The 16,461-nt window shown below is 25.1% G+C and overlaps 1 protein-coding gene across 2 annotated transcripts; it reads left to right on the top strand.

The window, feature by feature from the left end:
* Positions 1–8,299: 8,299 nt before the first annotated feature.
* Positions 8,300–16,171, top strand: LOC109796006 (increased DNA methylation 1-like). 2 transcript variants are annotated; one of them, XM_083076422.1, is made up of 8 exons: positions 8,300–9,000; positions 9,121–9,880; positions 10,658–10,775; positions 10,865–10,947; positions 11,835–12,070; positions 13,166–13,252; positions 14,893–14,992; positions 15,764–16,171. In XM_083076422.1, exons 2-8 carry the CDS (start codon positions 9,308–9,310, stop codon positions 15,992–15,994), a joined length of 1,428 nt encoding a protein of 475 aa, XP_082932548.1. In that variant the 5' UTR covers positions 8,300–9,000; positions 9,121–9,307; the 3' UTR covers positions 15,995–16,171. The 2 variants fall into 2 exon arrangements, with proteins under 2 accessions (XP_082932548.1, XP_020211191.3); XM_020355602.3 differs by having other exon boundaries at positions 8,300–9,880.
* Positions 16,172–16,461: the final 290 nt, after the last annotated feature.

The raw sequence follows: 16,461 nt of genomic DNA, 5'->3' as shown, positions 1-16,461 counted from the left end.
AGGGATCCTAGATTCACTTCTAGATTTTGGGGAAGTTTACATCAAGCATTAGGAACTAAGCTTCGTCTTAGCTCTGCATATCATCCTCAAACAGATGGACAATCAGAAAGAACCATACAATCCCTAGAAGATTTATTGAGAGCTTGTGTGCTAGAGAATTCTGGTAGTTGGGACAAATACTTGCCTCTGATTGAATTCACTTATAACAACAGTTTCCATTCTAGCATAGGTATGGCACCCTATGAAGCTTTATATGGAAGAAGGTGTAGAACTCCTTTGTGTTGGTTTGAGACAGGAGAGAATTTAATCTTGGGTCCTGAATTGGTGCAACAAACCACGGAAAAGATCAAAATGATTCAAGAAAAATTGAGAATGACTCAAAGCAGACAAAAAAGTTATGCTGATAAAAGAAGACGACCTCTTGAATTCCAGGAAGGTGATCATGTATTTTTGAAAGTTACACCAACAGCTGGTATTGGTAGGGTAATGAAATCAAAGAAACTCACTCCTCGATTTATTGGTCCTTATCAAATCCTTAGAAAAATAGGTCCTGTTGCTTACCAAATTTCTCTACCACCTTTTCTTTTTAATCTCCATAATGTTTTCCATGTGTCTCAGTTAAGAAAATATATTTCTGACCCTTCTCATATAATAATGCCTGATACAGTACAATTAAAGGATAACCTTACATTTGAAACAATGCCTGTACAGATCGTAGACAGGAGGATCAAGCAGTTGAGAGGCAAACAGATTGCATTGGTAAAAGTCATTTGGAATAAAGACACTGGAGATGCTACTTGGGAACTCGAAGAAGAAGTTAGAAAAAATTATCCTTATCTATTTTAAGCAATAAAAATTTCGAGGACGAAATTTCTGTAAGTAGGGGAGAATTGTAATATCCCAAATTTTATTAAATAAAACAGGTTATTTTGATTTTAAATATTTATTGAGATTATTAGAAAGTTTATCATATTTTTATATACGTATTTTACTATTTATATATACGTATTTTACTATTCACATATACGTATTTACGTATTTATGAATAGTAAATATATTATTATTTTAATAAATAGTGAATTCCAAAAACAAGAACGTAAGCACTTACGTTTGTTTCAAATTATTATATTATTTTTTAATGAATAGTAATTTATAATATTATAATAATGAATAGTGCATAGTAAATTATAATATTATTTTAATGAATAGTGCATAGTGCATAGTAACTTCAAAATTTCTATAAATAGGAGCCTAAGGTTTTGAAAATTCAGAATTCTAGAGAGAAGTAAATTCTGGAGAAATAGAGAGAGAAAGTAAGAGAGAGAGAAGGAGAAAGAAAAGGAGGTTCTGCTCTAGTGCCTTGTTTAAGGAGAAAGAGGAAGAGATTCTGCCCAAGTTTTTAGAGAGATATTGCACTAGTTTCAACTCCTACTTATCTAGGTAAGGGGGAGGAGAACCTTATCTTTTTAAAATTTTATATACTATTATGTATATTTATTTATGTCATTTACTTGATTATATTTATTTAGTGGGGTATCTCTAACCTCATCTATTTGCTTATATTTATTTAGTGGGGTGCCCCTAACCTCATTATTGTTATATTTATTCAGTGAGGTGTTACTAACTTCATCTAACTCCTTAACTTTTAATTACCCTGTTTATTTATTTATGTTATTTCTATTATTTAGTGGGGTGACCCTAACCTCACTATATTTATATATTTATTCAGTGAGGTGTTCCTAACCTCATCTAACTACTTAACTTTTAATTACTATGTTATTGTTATAATTATTCAGTGAGGTGTTCTTAACCTCATTTAACTACTTAACTTTTAATTACAATGTTTATTTATGTTATTATTATATTTATTCAGTGAGGTGTTCCTAACCTCATCTAACTACTTAACTTTTAATTACTATGTTATTGTTATAATTATTCAGTGAGGTGTTCTTAACCTCATTTAACTACTTAACTTTTAATTACAATGTTTATTTATTTACGTTATTATTTAGTGGGGTGTTTCTAACCTCATATATTTGTTTAACCTTTAATTACTATTACTTATTCTATGATTATTCTTATCTATAATAATTATTAATATATTCACATTTTATATTGTTTAATTATTTTATAATAATTGTCATTGTCATTTAATTAATTAGTGCTCTTAATATATTTTATTTAAATTTGTGTTATTTAATTAAAGCTTAAATAATGATAAATTCTTAAATCTATTTTGAGTAATTTTTTTATGATTAATATAATTTGTTAAAATGTCTTTTACTCATTTTAAAGATAATTAATACTCTATGGCCATAGATGATAAAGTTTGAATTATTTGTAGCTGGAGGTTTAACCTTGGGGATTTAAATGAGTAAGAAATGGAGGTGGAATATCTTTTGGTTGGTGTTATAATGATGCTCATTTATCCTGACTAGTCACTACAAGTATAATTCAAATTTTATTGTATCGAGAAAATCTAATATTTAATCTGTATAAATATATATTTATATATATATATATATGTTAAAATTTTATTTATAAATAATTATGTTTATTCGTTCGAATTATTGTATTTATTGGATATTGTTCTTACTCCTTTCTTTTCTTTGTTTTTTAAATTAAATATATTATAAATAGATGGATCAACTTGAGATTCCAGATCATTTTGCTGTTATTATTACTGCTGTCCTACGTGGAAGGAAATTGGAATACGGAGGCTATTTGATGGATCTGTTATAACTTTACTTGTCAATCATATTATTTTAATTGTAATTTTCTTTCCGTTATGAATATATATATTGTATTAAAAGAGTAAGGAAAAGGAATAATGTGTAAAATAATACGTTATTCTAAATATTTTAGAACGATATGTTATGTATTAAATTCACAAGATATTCTTTTCTTTACTTTTATTTTTATTAAATAAATATATAGATATTGTTAATGATATAATTGCGAAAATATTATAAAATTGTATAATTTGGGTATTAGAATTAGGCGTTACACACACAAATTGAACCAAAAAGATAACAATTATATTGCAATGATTCAAAGGATGAGTAGAATTGTTCAATAAGTCTTGTCCAAAAAGAAGTATAATTGAGACTTAACAACTTTGTAGACACTTTTATATTTACGATTCTTATCAAATAAACTCTAATTTTTAAATAATGTCTTCATGATATTCATTAACAATATATCCTACATTTTATAATTTCATTAATAACATTTTAATAATTGCTATTTTACTAATTAAAATATTTAACAAAGTGAATCGAATTTTATATCCCAAAGTTTAATTCACTTTTGAACAAATTATATTTAAAAACCTTATTATTTGAAACTTTTATGTTAATTAATAAAACTGATATTGTCATCATCTAATTATAAACCGTTACACATATGTTAAAAATTGAACTACTAAGTGATGGAAAAAAATGAAATATATGTATGGATATTTTGGTTTCAACATTATTGTATTTGTACACCAAAAATATATATATTAAAAGCTATGTCAATTATATTTGGTTTATGATTATTTACCTGTCTAAAAACTTTTATACTTACAATTCTTATCAAATAATCTCTAATTCTTAATTAATATCTTTAGAATATTCATTAATGGTTGTATTTAGTAATTTCTTTAATATCAATTTAATAATGACTATTTATGTAATTAAAATACTTAATAAAGTGAATTGAATATTTTTATCACAAATTTTAATACACTTTTGAAAAAAAATTAAAAACCTTGACTCATTAAAAGTACTTTTAAATTTAAGTTAATTAATAAAAAAAATCTAGTCCTCTAGTCATATTTATATATTATTTTAATCAAAAGAAAATATTGATGCACCAATATTTCAACCTAAGATCTTATTCATACTACTTCAACTCACACTACTAAAAATAGTTAATAAAAATATTTTGGTCATATAAAATATTTAATAAGATGAATGTTATTTAAAGTTAGCGTAATGTTTTTTAAGGGAAGAAGAATTTATTAAAGGGAAAAAAAACTACACACTCACAATGTAAAATAGTAAAAGTTATATATATTAATGATCATTTTTTTGTTGTTTGATAGTATAAAAACAATGCATAACAATTAAACTTTTTATCAAAAGTAGAATGAAGTTTGTAGTCAACCAAACTCTGACAATCGATTATAATATTGGTTAAATTTAGGATTATAATATTGATTAAATTTATTGATCGCTATTTTATTATTTCTATTTTAAAATAGAGAGATTTAATCATACTAATTTTAAAAATATAAAATTTCAATTTTTTTTTAAATTGACATCTATTAATCATTAAATTTTAATATTTATTCATTTATGAGTGATGTGATATTAATAATATGACCTAAGAAGATAAAAAACTAAAAAAAATAATACAATTAAAATTTATTAATAAAATAAATATCAATCATTCATTAAAATATATATAAACAAAGATTTTTTTATATATTATTTTTAATTACTGTATTTATATATTACTTCACTAACTATCATGTCACTTAAATAGTAATAGATTTCTTATATAATAACGTTAAAATTTAATGATCAACAAATATCAAATTAATAATAAAATCAAAATTATCTTTTTAAAAATAGAAAAATTAAATGTCTTAATTTTAAAATAAAAAGACCAAAATTACAGATTGACAAAAATAGAAGAACTAAAAGTATGATTTAACCAAAAATATACGACTTCGTGTCTAATGCAAAAATCAAATCTTATTCATTGATTAAGAAGTACTAGTGGTTTGACAATTGTGCCAATAACCTTTGGCATTAGAATATGATTTATAATTTTAAATAATATATCATTTGTACCATAACAAGTATTGTGTAAGAAGCAAAATTAAGTTTTACAATAAGTATTATTTTAACTATTTAATATAGTATTTATTACCTCTTTTTCGTTTATATCCTAATATACTATAAGAAATGTTATATATAGGGACATACAAAAACTGTCATTATAAGTATAATATATGTAGGTATATGTCTATTTGATATATAGTTATGCACAATTTTAGTGTTGATTTTAGATGAGATTTAACAACATATTTTGTATGTCACTATAGTCTATATCCATACTTTTTTAATAATATACCAACATATATGTAGTTATTGTGTGGGTAAATGTAATTTTTAGTGACATGTATAGTGTCACTATAGGGTGTGTGTCATTATATGACAATTTTGTTGTAGTGATAATTTTATTTATTAGGATATATTGTTGCGTTGCATTGTTTTTTGTGAAAAATTAATAATAAGATTGATTTTTTAAATTTATTATTTTTTTCATTATTTATTATCTTTTCTTAATCTTTATAAAAAAAAGACATACGAAAACATTTATTATAGTTTTTATGGAGTAGGGTTTGTCAATTTAAAAAATTGAAGTAAAGAGGAGTCAATATCATGGCTTTGAAAATCAAAAGAACCGGTTAATTAAACTAGTTTGGTCAGAAATTGATTCTTAACCACTTTGATTAGGAGGGGTGTTCATGGACCGGATTTTTGAAAAATTCAAATTAAATCAAATTGATTCGTTTTATAAAAGTGGATCGGTTAATTAATTTTTTTTTTTTAAGTGGATCGGTTTGATTTTTTTTTTTAAATATAGACCAATTTTTTTGAAATTGAAATGGTTGGTACAATGTAGTTATCCATTTTTTACTCATATATGGATCGATTTTTTAAAAAAAGTCAAACCAAACCAAATCGATTCACTTTGTAAAAATAGATCGGATAACTGAATTGATTTTGTAAAATGGATCGGTTTGAATTTTTTCTAAATGGATCAGATTTTTTAATACAGATCGGATCCATTCGGATCAATTTGAATTTTTTGCACATCTTTAAGTTTGATTGATCTATATAATAATTTTATATCAAACTGGTAGATTTGATGGAGTACCTGTCAAAATAATTTTTTGAAAATTTTAATTTAAAATATTTTTAATAAAATAGTATTTAATAAAAATTTATAAATTAGAATAACCTTTTTTAATACTTGTCTTATAAATATGATTTAATCATTTATGTTATTTTGTAATATTTAATATCTTTATTTTTATAATTTATATTATATTAATTTAATATTTTTTATTTTAAATGTAAACTTGTTAATATTAATAGATATTGTTATGTTTCATAAAAAATTAATTTAAATATTATATTATAAAATTTATAATAAATGTTAATAATTTATAAATAATGTTTCATTTTAATTTTTAGTGTTATAAAATTATAATATTATATTTATGAATCAAATACTTTTTAAACTTTTATATTTTTATTTATTTTATCACTACTAGAAAAATGTTATTTTTCTGTAAATTTTTCTACAAAAAAATATTTACAAATTTTTTTTGTGAATTTTCTTGCAATAATAATTTCACAATTTTTTTTTACGAATTTATTTGTGAAAATTAATTTTGTAGATATTTCTTACAAACTTTTTATGAAAAATAATCTACAAAAATATTGTGTAAATTTTGCTACAATTTAAATGATTATAAAAAAAATTTCCATGGTAAACATTTGTAGAAAGTGTTGTAAGAATCTTATTTTTTTTCTTGCATATTTTCTTGTAAAAATAAATTCATAAGTAATGTTTACTAAATGGTAGAAAAATTTTGTAGGTAACTTTTTCTGCCAATTTTAATCTGCAAGAAAAATGAAAATGTTTAAATTTATAAGTTTAATAATTAAAAGATTTTTAATTAAAAATGTTATTTTACTAAATTATTTATAAATATATCATTATAATTAATTTTAATTTTAACTAAATTAAATATATAAAATTTGATAAATATGATAAATTAATGATAATGAGTTTTAATTTAATGATAGTTTATAAAATTTTAAATTTAAAATTATTTACTTAATAAAATATTATTTTACTAAATTATTTATAAATATTTCATAAAAATTAATGTTAATTTAAAATATTAATAAATTAAATATTTATTTTAATTAAATGCATAAATTAATGATGATAAGTTTTAATTTAATGGTACTTTTTAAAATAAAGTTATTTAATAAAAAAACTATTTTTTTAGAATATTAAATATTTCAAGAGTTAAAATAATTTATAATAATATAATTTTGTTGTTCAATATAATGAATTAATCATTTTCTAAAGATATAATCTAATTAATATTTAAAAAAACTTCTAGTCTCACATGTACATCGATTGTAATAGAACAATTAAAGAGTATATAAGTTGGGGGCAACACTTATTGTACAAGTTGATTTGTATGGTTGAATGTTATACTTATAATTTACAATCTAAAAGTTTAAAAGGTTATGTATCACATGGTTGAGGCATGAAAGTAAATTTCTTAATGCTTCAAATGAATTCATTGTATTTTCCTGCAAAATTTCTTTTACAAAAATATTCGCAGGAAACTTTCCTGCAAATTTTTTTCGTAGGAAACTTTCTTGCAAATTTTAAAATTTGCAAAAATACATTATCAATGAAGGTATTACCTAGAGATAAAAAAAATTCGTAGGAATAACGTTTGTTGCAAATTTTTATGTAAATTCGCATAAAAAGTCGCATGTAATAAGAGAAATTCTAGTAGTGTACCTTTTAGACCCTATAGTTTAAAATATACATATTTAGTCCTTATACTTATCTTTTTCAATCTCTTTTAGAATTATTAATAGAATTTGTTGTAGTTTCTTTGATTTTTGTAAGAAATTTTCCTGCAGAATTTCTTGCAAAAATTTCCTGCGAATTTTTTCGTAGGGAACTTTCTTGCGAATTTTAAGTGTTTTTAAAAAGACATTATCAACGAAGTTATTACCTAGAGATAAAATTTTGCAAAAAAATTCGTATGAATAACGTTTGCTACAAATTTTTACGTAAATTCGCATGAAAAGTCGCATGTAATAAGAGAAATTCTAGTAGTGTACCTTTTAGTCCCTATAGTTTAAAATATACATATTTAGTCCTTATACTTATCTTTTTCAATCTCTTTTAATCTCTATAATTTAAGATAATTTTTTTAATTCCTATATTTGTAATTTGTTTTTAGTTCTTATCATTAATTTTTTTTTTGTAACATTTTTTGTTTTGTATTTATGTAATATAAGTCTTCAATCTTGCAAAAGTAAGAAAAATAGTGTTTCAATAATGGATATTGCAGATGAGAGTACAAATGAGACATGAAGCGTCAAGAGACCTAATTTAAAGTAGCTTCAACAAAATGAATTTAACATTATCCATACAAAGTTAATACATTTGTTATGTCAATATAAAAAAATAATGTTACGAAAAAATATTAACAACAAAGATTAAAATAATTTTAAAAAAACTACATATATATAAAGAGTGAAAATATTTATCTTAAAGTATAAGGATTAAAAATAATTAAAAAAAATAACTATACTAAAATGATTTATTTTAAATTATAGAATTAAAAGATAAAGTAAATAAAATTATAAAAATTTAAATATATTTTAACTTATATTTATTTAATATTTTTATATTAAATAAAAATTATAAAGAGTAAAAATATTTATTTTAAACTATAAAGATTAAAAGTAATTAAAAAAAAAATAACTATTGCTAACCACCCTTTTAATCTCCACTTTTTAGTGAATTATTATACTCTTTAAAATATAAAAATAAAAATTTATATCACTTTTAAATAATTATTTATAATTTTTAATATTTTTTTGTGTGTAATTATTAGAAGCACGAAATATCTCGATATTTATAGCTTTATTAATATATAGGTTTATTAATGCGAATTTGATCATCTACATCACAACTTTAAAACGAAACGCACATTTAATTTTACTCAAAACAAAAAGAAAAAAGTCATGATAGTTACACATGAGAGAGATCAGTTTCTTTACAAGACAAAACCAAAAACAAAGCACAGTCTCTATATTCCCACTCTAACTCCATTCCTTTTCCTTCACTTCGGTGACTCATCGCATGTCGCTCCTTGTTTTCCTCTCTGTGGTTCCTCTCTTTCGTAACCTTTGTCATCTTCGATCTGTTTCTGTCTTTCTTGTTTTCTTTTCTTTGTTTTGGTCAGCGTCTGTCTTGTTTTCTCTGACTCTTATTGAAATTAATTTCCAGAAAACTATTTGCATGCACTTTTGAACCCGATCTATTCATCTGCTATATGCGTGTAATAAAGTAAGATTTTGCTTAGAAGTCAGATCTTGTGATAAATTGTTAGATCTGTTTGTTGTGCTATAATTTATTTAAATTTTGTTTTTTGTGGAAATTGATTGTAGAACTAGGTTAATTTCTTTGAGAAACAATGGAGGTTTTGCGGTCTCAGAGAAGGCCCAAGGAATCCGGGAGTGGTGAGGATCAAAGACAGGCCTTGTACTTAAACCTTCCAAACAATGGACAAAAAGATAAAATTCTTGTCAGAGAGACTAAATCTGAGAAGGTTTGCTCGAGAAATAATGAGACCAAGAAGCAGCTATATGTCCCAGGCACAGGACAACAAACTGTGCTTTCGTGGTTGGTTGATATGGGAACACTCCAGCCACGTGAGAGGGTTTATTATTTGGATCACAAAAGCAAAAAAGCATTACTTTGTGGTGATATCGTTGGAGGCCAAATTCTATGTGACTGCTGTTATCTAATTGTGTCGATTTCGGAGTTTGAAGCTCATTCAAAAAGCAAAATTTGTGATCCACTGAAGAATATATATGTGGGGGGAGGACGTTCTCTCTTACAATGCCTGGCACAAACATGGAGTATGCAAGATGAATATGCTTGTAATTTTTTTAATTTGGTATGTCTTGAGAGTGATGACCAAAATGATAATATCTGTTGCGATGGTTGCCCATCAACTTTCCATGAAAGGTGCTTGGATATACAAGTACGTACCTTCCTACATGATTATATAGCCTATAATTTTTGGGACCCTTTTAATTTCATTTCATATAATTTACTCTATTATATTTTTTTAATTGTGACTTTCTTACTAGATTATATATATATATAATTAATGGTTCTAAATAGCGGTTGTGTCATTGTGACTGTTATGATATGAATTATAATCATTGCGGTATAAAATTATTATATATTTATATTAAACATAAAAAAAATTATAATAATAAAAATTAATCAAAATCTTTTTTTTTAATTTTTTATTCTAAATTCTTTTTTTCTTTTACTAAAATATATTATGTTCCTCTTAACATTCTAATAAATTATTGTTACTTGTCTCCCTCCCTCTCTTAACATCCCATGTAATTTTTATAACACCTTTTTTAATTACATTTATATTTTTAACATTTGTACTCAAACCATTCTTTTAATCATATAAAAGGTTATAAAAAAATATGAGTAGAGATGAAATTTCTTATATAATAATCTATTGTCATTTACTGTCATGCTCTCTAAGTTGGCTAGGATAAGCTTGTTTTGACTGCTACATAGGGTAAGCTATCTAAATATTACCCAACATTCACCGGAAAAGGCAAATATGAATTTTAATGGAACATATTATTAATGATTAATCTAATTTTTGCTGGATACTATCTAAACTTTGAATTGGTTTGTGTCCAGCGACTTCTATGAAAATTTTATTGTACCGAAATCTAAAAGATCTGTTTTTCTTTTTTCCTTTTTTATTTTATTTTTTATCTTGCAGACCCTTCCAACAGGTGACTGGCAGTGTTGTCCTTGCAAATTTTGTGTAAAGCAAAAGGACAGCTCTGAGGGTTTTCACCAGTCTATGAACAATGCATGCCGTATATGCGGGCAAAGATGTATATTCTTTTATCAATTAGATACTCATTTATGAAGTTATTTTCTTTCCCCATCAAAGTTGGATACTAGCTTTTATCTTAATTTGTAGATCACCAGTCCTGTCTCAAGTCCATTGGAGCCAATACTGCTCATTCTAAACAGGAATTCTTATGTGGAAACAGTTGTAAAGAGGTATAATCTATTTATTTCATGTTTTTGAATCTTGATTGCTGTTTGTAAATTTATTATGTTGAAATAAGTTATTCTGTCATAGTAAGTTGCATGTGTTAATCTTCTGATTTTTGCAATCCTGGATATAATTTAAAAAGTTGTTTTGTTTGCAAGATTCATGTTTCAATATGATCGAAATTAATATTTTTACCTTTTCCAAATAGGATCTTCAATATCCTTTCCTCTTCAGGATTTCTCTCTTTGCTCGATTTAGACATGACTCACTCTTCTGAACTCGTTTTAGTTGAATAATCTATATTTTCTATGTTACGTATTTTTTTTATTTATTTTTTTATCTATCTTATTCAATATGAAGAGTATGAGCAAATAAAAATGAATAAAAGAATAAAGAATGCCTTGTATGAGATTAAATATAATTTATATTTTAGTTTATGAAAATCTGAAAAAGGAAGCTTGTTTTATGATAACTAACAAGAGATAGGGTTTAGACAATACATTCCAGCCTCACAAGCTTATAATTATTTACTGGCCATACATTTGTTGGCTGTTGATTTATAACTGAGTAGACCGACTTGGCAAATAGTTTGCAGTGAACTTACAGTTACTCATTAAATTTATGCTTGAAGTAGTGCATGTGTTATAATGTTGATAAGGAAAGTGTTCCCTTCCATTTGATTCAAGAGAAACATTGTATGCGAAACCATTAAAATAGAATTAGATGTCAATGGTTTATTATTGACAAGATTCACAATAAAATATTATATATGGTTGTTATTTAGTTCGTGTAATAGAATCCACCAACTGAAAAAAGGATCTGGTTGTAGTTATTATAAGGCCATGTTGATGGTAATCTAACTAACATGTATTTTGTTATTTTGTCTTCCTAGTTATATGAGAGACTTGAAAAACTTCTTGGTGTTAAATATCAAACAGAAGATGGGTTTTCTTGGTCTTTTATTTGTCGGACAGATTTTGATTCTAATGCCTCCCAGCTAGAACCCCGGATGGTTGAATGTAATTCCAAATTGGGTGTTGCATTGTCAATAATGAATGAGTGCTTCCTCCCATGCATAGTTAACAAAAGCAGGATTAATCTGATGCGCAGTGTTATATATAATTGTGGGTAAGGTCACTCAATTACCAGTATTTTTTATGTGCTTAATTTTTAATATTTTTCTTATGGCTGATCACATGGCAGGCTAAGTTGAACAAATAACTTCTTGTTGGTGTTATTATAATCTATAAGTATTATAATATGGATTTTATTTTATTTTTTTGCTTTTTTCTAATCCAAATTTTTATTAAGTAACATAGTTGTCTTCACTCCCATGGTTTATTTGACCCCATTTCTTTCCCTTTATCCTTTTATTTATCTTTACGTTTAATTACTCATGTAATGTCTATGCTTTAACCATTTCTAAATTTTGATTACTACAAGTAAAAACTATACGTTTTAGTGATTATATGATTACTTTTAGTTATATTTTGATCCTACCGTCCATTATATCTTAAAGCTGTCACCTAATGCTTCCATAAGATAGAAATTGGCGGTGTAAAATCACCACACAAATCTTTGGTCATTATTAAATCACTAGAAATTGGTCTAAAAAATTAATAAAAAATGAAAAAAAGGGGTAATTTTAATCCCCGTAAAAATTTGTGAAAGTATTAATTAACATGTAAGAGACAACTGATGACAGATATTAAAATGTAATTAAAAGTGATCAGGACTAAAATGTGTAATTTTTAATCATAGGAACTAAAATGTAAAAATAGTAAAAATATAGGGAATAAATGAGTAATTAAACCTTTTTTAATATTTATTTTTATAAAAGGCATCTGAATGTATTTAAATTTTAGAATATATTTCTAATTACTGTTGTTTAGAATCTATAGAAAATACAATATCTTAATTTAAGATAAAGACATAAATACAAGGTTTGAGGTATATTTGTGTTCTTAAGAGAATGGAGAAGGGATGCTTTCACTTACGGTTCTGATTTGTGGTTCTTGATAAGGAGAATGAAGAATAGCAAACTATCCCTTTGAGGGGAGGTTTAAATGTTGTACAAGGCATTACAATAAAAAAATGCATGGAGGAAAAGTTATTTTTAAATGTTTTTCATACTTTTGATTTTCACACTAATTTAAGTAATTAAGTTATGGGATCATAATTTCATGCATATGAAAATCTAATGTGTATATCGTGTGTGGTCAGGTCAAACATCAGTCGCCTGGATTTCAAGAGATTTGTTACTGCAATTTTACAGAGATATGATGAGATTATCAGTGTTGCATCTATCAGGTATAAATGTCTATTTAAACTTTAAATATGCTTATAAATTAATGCTTCCATACAAATGATATGAGATTAATAATAATTAGCATACATGTGCACAAAAAGAAAATTGGATATATATTTATCTTGTGAACCCCACAAATGATTAATTTATTTTCTTTGATGTTGGAGTTTTTTTTTTCCCGCTCTTTGTTATTGGATTATTTGAAGATAATGGATGGATACTTCATGTGACTAGATACTTGGAAAAAATAAAAGAGAGAAAAATGTAGATACAATAAATGATACAATGTTATAAGAAAAGGAAGAAAAAAAAATGTTAAAGTGTTTGTAGTATTGGGAAATCCAAAAGTATTACTCTTGGATTTTAAAAGATTTGGTTTAATATTTTTGGTTCTTATTTCAGTTTCCATCTGTTTGTAGTCAATATGCCTTTTCTTTCTTAATATGATTGCAAATAGATGGATTGTTGGACTCTTAAGACGGGAATTTGCCCATGCCAAAAAGCATTAATTCGGAGTACAAATTTAAATTAAAAAATATAATTCAAAGATTTTTCTCAATCAGTTTACACATTGGCATGTGCAGATACAAGGTTATGTGTTGTAAAAAAGTTAGATGTAATTTCTCGAATGCTTGTAGCATTACTCTAATTGAAATTGTTGTAGTAATGTCTATTATACAAAAGGTTATCTTAAATACTAATGTATATTACTAGATAGAAATTTCAATTCTAATAAATAAATAAAAACAAACTAAAAACAATTGTATCAAAATTTTATCTTATTTAAAATAATCGCTTGAAATTTGCAACAGGCAATCATTAAAAATGAGAGTACAAATATGTTTAAGAAAACTACTGCATAATAATTTTTTGGTGTATTCATTTCATTTTATTTATATTTGATAGCTTTAGTTAGTCTTCTTCATTTGTTTACGGTATTGTTTGTAGATTATTTGATATACTATATTGAGTATTTAAACTAAGGCTAAGTTTGGATAAAATTGTTTTAAAAAATTTATAATAGAAAAAATAGAAAAAGAAATCAAAATAATTTTTTTTATAAACTAAAATTAGTTTATGTATGAGTCAAAAATATAATTTTTAAAGAGATAATAAGAATTTTTTTTTTACAAAATTGATTTATAAATAAGTTAATTTTAACTCTAGAGAAACTTATTTAATTTTTTCTTTTTCTTTTTTCTCCTAGAAATGTATGCAGAGAAGTTTATCCAATTAAGCCGTTTGAATATGGTTAAAAACGATGTATATTATTTGCAAGGGGGCTAAGAATAGGATTATTAAAATTTCAAGCTTAAAACTCACTTGTAGCTTTGCTGTTTGTAATTTTAATTGGTTTCCGAATGCTTCTTCTCTTTTATTTAATGTTTAGGTATCATGTTTTAGAGTGTTTTGCAAAGCAGTAATATAGCTTGTTTACTGTTTTTAAAATTTCCTTTATGCTAAGTTACTTTCTTCAGTTGAAGATGAGGTTAAATATATATGTCATCATATCATAATAGTGGATTTTTTTTTTTTATGATAGCATGCTGGCAAATGTCTAATCCACCATAGTTTGTGAAGCTTCTATATGGGTAAATGAGAAGAGTGAAATGTATATGCTCATTATAAAATTTATTTATAGGATCCATGGGAACCAACTAGCTGAGATGCCATATATTGGGACCCGCTCGATTTACAGGCGACAAGGAATGTGCAGCAAACTTTTAAGCTCCATTGAATTGGTGAGTTCATAGCTAACGTTATCTGTCTCTATTGTTATATGTATATGCTCTATACAAGAAAAATTGTTCTCAAGTTCACAACATCAATGTGCAGCTATAAAAATGATTTTTGAGGTTTTTGCCATTTGTTTTGCAGCCACATTTATTGTACTCTTTTTTACAACTTTTTGCAATATTAAGAATCACAAGTAGGGATAGATTAAAAACCTTGTATCAGCAGATATTTGCAGATTTTATCCGCTATGTTTATAAATTATAAATGAATAATTAAATAAATATTATTTAATAATGAAACGGGAACAGAAAGGTATTAGTACTCGTAGGTATATATGCTTACTTAAAAAATATTAAAAATATTTTTAATTATATATAAAATAATTTAGTTTAATTTATTTTTATTATTAATGTATATGTCATAAATATTTATTTTAGTATAGATATGTTATAAAATTATATTTTAAAAAAAATTATCTTTAGTTTTATTTTATTTAAAAATCTACATTTTAACAAATATCTACAAATACTTATAAATACATGGGAATATATATAAAAATTCATAAATATTTATTAAATAAATACTCACATTAAATAGAGAGCGAGAAAGAATTACTATTCATCTCACCTCATTGTCATCCCTTATCTCAAGGATGTGAATACAAATTAAAACATCAATTTTTAAGGATGTGAGTACAAATTAAAATTTTAAAACATCATTTTGGTTTTGCTTCAAAATTAACTAATGTTTCTATGACTATTGTTGCTATTTGCCAGGCACTCAGCTTTCTAGAAGTCGAGTTATTGGTCATACCTGTTGTCTCAACAGTAAAAAATACGTGGATTGATGCTTTTGGGTTTGAGCCACTTGATTTGAGAAGCAAGACAATAATAAAGGGCATGAATTTGTTGGTATTCCCTAACACAGAAATATTGCAGAAAAAGATACCAAAGCGTTATTTTTCCATTAATTTTACTCCTACACAAGGTATGTTTAATTTGGTATAGACACTGCATAGGTTCTTTCTGATTAGTGGTTGTGTATTCTGTACTATTTGATGAAATGCTTGTATTGTATGAGATTTGTACATGTATTTTGTGTAGTAGTATAATATGGATGAGGCATTTAATAATATAGATACTTTCTTTTTATAAAGAAAAAGATAGATACTTTCTGTGAAACAATTGGGATGAATATTTGGTTTCATACAGTACTATCTGGCACCAGGTGCCTTACTTAGTGCAATTACAAGGCAAACTGAGTTTTGAAGGATATCAAATCATAACATATATAATTATACCGTTATTTTCTCCCCCATGCTTAATCTCTCAAAACTCTATTCTCACAATTATTCTTCGCTAGAGAACACTACTGCCTTTCTTCTTCAGTGACGCACCTAACACTAGTGAGAGTTTCTCTTCCTTAGTTCTTCCCTCTTCCCATCTTCTCGTCACTATTGCACCCTTCTCTCTTC

The sequence above is a fragment of the Cajanus cajan genome, chromosome 6 (genome assembly GCF_000230855.2).
Source record: "Cajanus cajan strain Asha chromosome 6, NIPB_CcT2T_4, whole genome shotgun sequence".
NCBI lineage: Eukaryota > Viridiplantae > Streptophyta > Magnoliopsida > Fabales > Fabaceae > Cajanus > Cajanus cajan.
Note: the sequence above shows the minus strand (reverse complement) of the source record. Positions and strands in the feature narration are given on the sequence as shown.